General features: G+C 37.6%; 1 protein-coding gene across 1 annotated transcript in view; it reads left to right on the top strand.

The window, feature by feature from the left end:
* The window catches only part of SPTA1 (spectrin, alpha, erythrocytic 1), a gene marked incomplete at its 5' end in the record, with an annotated part of 71,114 nt that overhangs the window by 12,235 nt on the left and 51,175 nt on the right, over positions 1-7,704 (top strand). The window contains 4 exons of the mRNA XM_005881943.2: positions 1,567-1,644; positions 1,784-1,939; positions 3,599-3,803; positions 5,618-5,799. Coding sequence (XP_005882005.2) covers positions 1,567-1,644; positions 1,784-1,939; positions 3,599-3,803; positions 5,618-5,799 — 621 coding nt within the window. The remainder of the gene's footprint in view (positions 1-1,566; positions 1,645-1,783; positions 1,940-3,598; positions 3,804-5,617; positions 5,800-7,704) is intronic.

Genomic DNA, 7,704 nt, shown 5'->3' with positions numbered 1-7,704 from the left:
TGCAGGAGGCAGCTGATCGATGTTTCTCTCTCATCGATGTTTCTAACTCTCTATCCCTCTCCCTTCCTCTCTGTAAAAAATCAATAAAATATATTTTAAAGAAAGAAAAGAAAAAAGCATTTAGTTACCTACAAGGAAGCTCCCATAAAACTTTCCGCTGATTTCTCAACGGAAACTTTTTAGGCCGGGAGGGATGATCATGAAATATATAAAATAATGAAAACCAAGAACCTACAACCAAGACTAGTCTATCCAGCAAGACTATTATTTAAAATTAAAGAAGAAATAAAGAGTTTCTCAGGCAAGAAAAGCTAAATGAGTTTATCACCACCAAACTAGTATTACAGGAAATGTTAAGGGGCATCTAGAAGAGAAAAGAAGAAGGAGAAGGAGAAGAAGAAAAAGAAAAGGAAGATAAATATGAATAATAAAATGACAATAACTACATCTCTATCAATATTCACTCTAAATGTAAATGAATTAAATACTTGGATCAAAAAAAATTTATTCTCACCACTCTTAATTCAAAATAATACTGAAAGTCTCAGTCAGAGCAATCAGGCAAGATAAAAAATAAAAAGGCAACCAAATTGGAAATGAAGAAGTAAAATTGTCACTTTTACAGATGGCATGATTTTTTTAATATAAAAATTCCACCAAAAACACAGTAGAAACAACAAACAAATGCAGTAAAGTTGTAGGATACATAATCAGTATAAAAAATGCTATTGCACTTTTATATTCTAAAAATGAAATTTTAGAAAAAAAAATTGGGAAAACAATCTCGCAATTGCAATGAAAAAAAAAGAAATACCAAGAATGAACTTAACAAAGGATATGAAGGATCTAAACACTGAAAACTACAAAGTGTTGTTAAAAGAAATTGAAAAAGACTCAAAGAAATGGAAAGATATTCCATGTTCATGGATTGGAAAAATCAACATAGATAAAATGGCCCAATATTTCCCAAAAGCCATATATATAGCTAATGCCATCCTCATCAAATCCCAATAGCACTTTTTAAAGAAATAGAGCAACAGATCAGATTTGTATGCAATCACAAAAAAAACACACAAAACAAAAACACCAGACACACACACACACAATCCAATTAAAAAATAGCAGAGGACCTGAATAGACACTTCTCCAAGGACAGTATAGAGATGACCAACACACGTATAAAAAGATGTTCATCCTCACTAATCATCAGAAATATGCAAATTAAAACCACATTGAGATATCACTTCACACCTATCAGATGGTTATCATCAATAAGTCAACAAACAAGTGTTGGAGAGAATGTGGAGAAAAGGGAACTCTCTTGCACTGTTAGTGGGAATGCAGATTGGTGCAGACACTATGGAAAACAGCATGGAGGTTCTTCAGAAAATTTATAATAGAACTAAGGTCTACATTTTAAAATATAATTTATAACAGAAATTAGAGTTAGGACCTCTTTCATGTTACCATGATCCCTTCTTTAAATAGCTACCCAAACTGTGGCCACATACTCATGGATGGTCACTGAGTTAAAATAATCCTGTGTTCTTTTGTTTTGTTTTTCAGACATTAGACAAGACTGCAACCAAACTGATTGACAATGATCATTATGATTCAGAGAACATCGCTTCTATCCGGGATGGGGTATGTTCAAGGGCTCATCTGTGCTTGTCTGTGCACCCAGTCAGGGAAAGTGTTGAGGGCATGGTGACCCATGTGAACGGTGAGTCTCCTGTGTCCACATTTGGTTGAGCTGACAATGAGTTTGCTCCTGGTTTTGCAGCTGCTGTCTCGCCGGGATGCCCTACGTGAAAGGGCTACCACTCGGCGCAGATTGCTGGAGGACTCTCTGCTTCTGCAGCAACTGTATCAGGACTCAGATGACCTGAAGAACTGGATCAACAAGAAGAAAAAGCTGGCAGATGATGAAGATTATAAGGTAGGCAGGGTTTCCCAGCCCTGGACATATTCATTGGGATTTGTTAGTTTCATGGAATTACAGTCTTAAAGTTGAAAGGACCACAGGGTTCAGTTAGTAAGCCTCACTTTACAGATGAGAAGACAGAGTCTCAGAAGAGGGAAATGGTTCTCCTGAGGCTATACATGTAGGGAAGAGCCAAGAATCTAGTTTCTGGTTTTCATATACCCTGCTGCCCATCACCCTTTTTTTTCTGGCACAGAATTTCCAATGGGCCTTAATAGAATGGTGTAAAGGGGGGACTGCTCCTTACTGAGCTCTTTGTTGTCCCTTTATCACCTCTACTGCTCCCCTCTGCACCCTTAATGTAGAAAAACATTGTGTTTAATCCTAATGTACACTCACGTTTCCTGGAAGCTACTTGGAGCTCAAAAGTAACCTAAGGGTTTGGTATAATATAGACATAGAGTTTTATAACTTGAAGGGAACAACCTCTAATTTTATAGATGAGAAAACCAATTGTGAAGTCAGTTGACCAAAGTTATCCAATTATTTAGAAGGCAATTTAAAATAAGGGGGTTAGCCCTAATGGGTTTGGCTCAGTGGATAGAGCGTTGGCCTGCGGACTGAAGGGTCCCAGGTTCGATTCTGGTCAAGGGCATGCACCTTGGCTGCGGGCACCTCCCCAGTAGGGGGCATGCAGGAGGCATCTGATCGATGTTTCTAACACTCTATCCCTCCCCCTTCCTCTCTGTAAAAAATCAATAAAATATATTTTTTAAATAAAAAAAAAATAAGGGGGTTAGAGGTATGAATTTTGGAGAAGGTGAACTTGGGCTTCTTTGGGAAATTCCTATATTATCATTTATTCTTAAATGTATACCTCAGATCCTTTTGTTCATATATCTTTATATAACTACTAGAGGCCCGGTGCATGGGATTCGTGCACTGGTGGGGGGACATCACCTGTGGGGATCGACCTGCTGTGGGAGCACCACTCATCCTGGTCAGCCAAGCAGCACTCCCACTGTGGGAGCGCACTGACCACCAGGGGGCAGCTCCTACATTGAGCATCTGCCTCCTGGTGGTCAGCGAGCGTCATAGTGACTGGTTGACCGGTTGTTCGGTCGTTCCGCTGTTCGGTTGCTGGGCTTTTATTAAATAGGATTAGAATTACTACCTTATATGAACCTTTTATTCTTTCTGTAAAATTCAGCACCATCTGCTTGTGTTCTCTAGAGGAGTTATGGTTCCGGTGCATTTAGGGTAAACATCTCTTCTACATGGGGCAAAAGGATGGGTGGTAGATACACTAGGACAGAAGTGGACCATAATTTTCATCCTTCATGACAGCTCTGATTGATTGTTATTTCTTGTGTGAGGTGTCGTGTTCAAAACAATTCCAGGCTCAGTAGAAATAATTTTAGGGATTGATTAGCTATGTCTGCCACATGTATAGAAGGAAAAATTAGTCACATGAGTTTCCTAAGCAGTCTCTGACTCTGTACTAGGACAGGGACAGTTCTGTCTTCTCTCTTCTCCCTAGGACATAGTGAGAAGTAACCCCTGTCCTTAAAATGTTTCCCCCTCATTTTTAAAGTAATGATTTAATTTAATTTATTATTTTATTTTATTTTATTTTATTTATTTTATTTTATTTTATATTTTGTCTTGTCTTAGGATACACAGAACTTGAAGAGCCGGGTTCAAAAGCAGCAAGTCTTTGAAGAAGAATTGGCAGCTAATAAGATCCTACTCAGTAACCTAGAGAAGACTGGCCAGGAGATGATTGAGGGTGGCCACTACGCCGCTGACAGTGTGGCTGCTAGGCTGGCAGAAGTCGCCAGCCTATGGGAGCAATTGCTGGAGTCGACAGCGCAGAAAGGTGAGAAGCAGAGGTTTCGTTGAAAGGCTAATTCTTAAATTCTGAAACCTATCACGTTCATCTTTACCTCCTTGAATTTACTTGGTGATCTCTATGAGAAAGATGCTACTCATCTGCTTCCCTGTGTCTTCTTCCATTAGTCAAGAAGTTTTCAAAGTCCAACCGAAATTTATCACACTATACATTTACAAATTTTATGTTTTCTTTATGCATGTAGTTTTTTACTGAAACTTGTTTTATTCACTTTTTAAATTTTTTCTTTTCTTAAAATATATATTTTATTGATTTCAGAGAGGAAGGGAGAGGGAGAGATAGAAGCATTAATGATGAGAGAAAATCATTGGTCTGCCTCCCGTCTGCCCCCTGCACATCCCTGCACTGGGGATGGAGCCCATAACCCGGGCATGTGCCCTTGACCGAAATCGAACCTGGACCCTTCAGTCTGCAGGCCGACACTCTATCCCCTGAGCCACACCAGCTTGGGCTAAAATTTTTCTTGATAAATATTCAGCAACCATGAATTCTGTATTGTCTATGCACCTAACACTAGTGTCCTTAAATTAAGGTTTTGGTTCCATAGACAAGATATTATAACCCAGGTAAATTAAACATTAACAGATTGTCGGTGCAAAATGTGATATTTATACAATATTTTATTTTTATAAAAAGGGCTTGATGACTTTGTTGTTGTTTGTTTTTTACCTATCTTGAAGTGTTCAGGCTCCGCAATGAGCTCTTTTAAAAGCTCCCACTTATCTACTTGAATGTTTCTACTAACATTGAATTTACCTGGTGACCTCTAGGCCAGTTTTCTCTAGGTTAATTATAATCAGTTATAGTTAACACAAATAATGAGGTTCTCTTATTAATATTCTCCTTGTTCTGAACATGCTCTGTGGACATGGCTCTGTCCTGGTTAGAGAAGGGATCATACTGATTTTGTCTGATGTCATTCTGAAAAGTAGGGGGAAAATCCAACTTGACTATAATAATAAGAAATCGCCATACAGTAATTGCTACACAGAAATAATGTAAATAATTGCTATAAGTTCATATAATGAAAAGTTTATCAGGGAACAGTGTGCATAATCAAGACTTTTGTTGGAAGAGAAAGTTGTGGGGCATGGTTTGTGATGAAGGACAGGCACTAAGAGGGGCCAACAAAGTTCTGAGAAAGACATTTATTAAAAGACACTTCAAAATTGTAAATTGAGCCCTGAACGGTTTGGCTCAGTGGATAGAACGCCGGCCTGCGGACTAAAGGGTCCCAGGTTCGATTCCGGTCAAGGGCGTGTACCTTGGTTGCAGGCACATCCCCAGTAGGGAGTGTGCAGGAGCAGCTGATTGGATGTTTCTCTCTCATCAATGTTTCTAACTCTCTATCCCTCTCCCTTCCTCTCTGTAAAAAATCAATAAAATAAGAAAAAAAAATTGTAAACTGAGCCAACCCCAAGTGTTATACTTCTCTTGGAAAATGCAGTGTTTGGGTTTAAATCCCTTTGAAAAGGAGGTCTCAATGGAGAGCAAGAAATGACATAGGAAAACACCCACGCTGTTTAAAATCGAACACAGCAGCCCTGTACCTCACTGGGGATTAATTTATTGTTTTTCTTTGTCTTGGGAACATTACTTTATTTGAAAACAAATACCAAGAAGTTCTACACATTTAAGGTGATTTCTTGTATGATGTTATATGAGAGTTATTTTTTTCATTGGATTATCAAAATATATTTCTGCTTAAGTTGGTGGAAGGTTTATTATTTGTCATGAGAAGCAGTGACGGTACCTGTCTTATCCTTGATGTCCTTTCCCAGGGACCCAGTTGTTTGAAGCTAACCAGCAGCTGCAATTTGAAAATAATGCCGAAGACCTGAAGCGCTGGCTGGAGGAGGTGGAATGGCAGGCCACCTCGGAGGATTATGGGAAAGGCCTGGCTGATGTACAAAATCTACTCAAGAAACACAACTTCTTGGAGTCTGGTGTGGCTGCCCGTCAGGTGTGTTGCTAGCTCTTTACCAGTTGTAGGCCAAAGCACCTGTATATCCTCCGACCAAACTCATCACAAGTGATTATTATTAAGAGAAAGAGATCAAGAAATTAAAGGTAAAAATTCAAGATTTTAGTTGGTAAACAGCCTCTTCCCAATATTTCCTTTTATACAATCATTCTCCTGGTTGCCTGGTGTCTCTTGTCAGAACACCGTGGCTGATATAAGGCTTTATTGACTTTTCTTGATATAATACTGCACACTCAATCCAGAATCATGGATTATGTATATATATAGCCTGCCAATTGCTAGTTATATGATCTTTGGTGTGTCTTTTCAACTTTTCACACCTCTATATCCTCACCTATAAAATAAGGGTTTAGATAAAATTGCCTCTTCTTGTTTGAGCATTCTGCAATTCAAAGCTTGAACATATCTTTCATCCTACCAGTTTTGTTTGTTTGTTTGTTTTAGTTTAGAAAATTGAAACCTGTACAAGTAACATGACTTCACAGAGGAAATTAACACTAGGGCCAGGACTATGATACAGATGTCTAGGCTCTTAATTTCAAGTTACACCCCCCTGGAGTTCCACCAGACTGTTATTTAAAATACATTTACCTAGTAAGTTTCTAGACTATAGACACTGTACATATGAGTTTCCAGAAACCTTAATGGAAATTCAATTCCAGTCAACTCAATTTTTCAACCTTGGGAATCTTAGCTTGTGTTTTAAAATGATTCTGCTGTTTCCTAGAAGGTCTCACTAATCTGTCTTGTTAAAATACACTTTTATGATATTTACTTTTTGGTCACTTTGGGTGAAATGGGAAAGAAAGAACAATCTACAGAAGACAGAGCAAACAAAACAAACACAATCATTTATACGGCTCTAAGAATGGCTTGATGGAGCTTGAAATAAAAGGCTGGGGATAGAAAAACACAAACTGTGTGAAGATGGCTTGAAATCTAACATGGAGGGAGAGTTTGGAACAGATTTACAAAGGGTTTGATGAAAGATAAACAAAAACATACAAAGAGGAAGAACAGCATGTGTAAATACATAATAAATATAATAAATATGTGACCCTTTGAGGAAATTTAGGTCATCTAATCACCAGGAATTGATTCTCCTGGTTGGAAAAGAGGCTAAGATATATGCTTGCAAAAGAAATTTCAGATATGGAATATTATAGTTAGAAAGGATCTTAAATGCCCTCTAGCCCAAAGTCCTTATTATATAGAAGAGGACACTACAATTAAAGTAGGTAAAAGAGCTTTTCCAAGATCAAGTGGCAACTGACTGGCAGCCAAGAATAGAAGTCACGTCTTCTATCTTCTTAGTCTGGGCATCTTCCACAACACTAGAAGTTTTCAAATAATGCAGTAGATTCATAATGATGATGATAATTATGATGTTTCAAAATCACTCTAGTACACTATGATGTTTTCCAAAGTTAAAGTATCCTAAGAGATGACAAGAGTTGGCTCGTGAGAGATATTAATTTTAATTCTTTAAGGAGCTTTTACTATTTTATGGAAAAGTGTGTATATGTTTTAAGAAGCTATTGGTGGTTAATGGTTTGTTCCAAATTGAGACAAGATATATCAAAACCTTTATAGGTTGAGAATTGGATATCAAAATAGAATAAGTAAAACCAGCACTTACTGTTCATTTACCTCTTGAAAAACTTTTTTTGTGCACTTTTGTAATTTTTTATTTTTATTTATATTTTAATGCATTCATTGGGATGACACTGGTTAACTAAATCATACAGATTTCAGGTGCACAATTCCACAACGCATCATCTGTACACTGTATTGTGCATTCACCACCCCAAGTGAAGTCTCCATCAACCACCAGAAGAAGTTTCCTTTTTTTAAAAAATATATATATTTTACTGACTTTTTTAT

This window comes from Myotis brandtii, unplaced genomic scaffold (assembly GCF_000412655.1).
Source record: "Myotis brandtii unplaced genomic scaffold, ASM41265v1 scaffold6945, whole genome shotgun sequence".
In the NCBI taxonomy this organism is placed as follows: Eukaryota; Metazoa; Chordata; class Mammalia; order Chiroptera; family Vespertilionidae; genus Myotis; species Myotis brandtii.
This window is presented reverse-complemented; position numbering and strand designations above follow the sequence as displayed.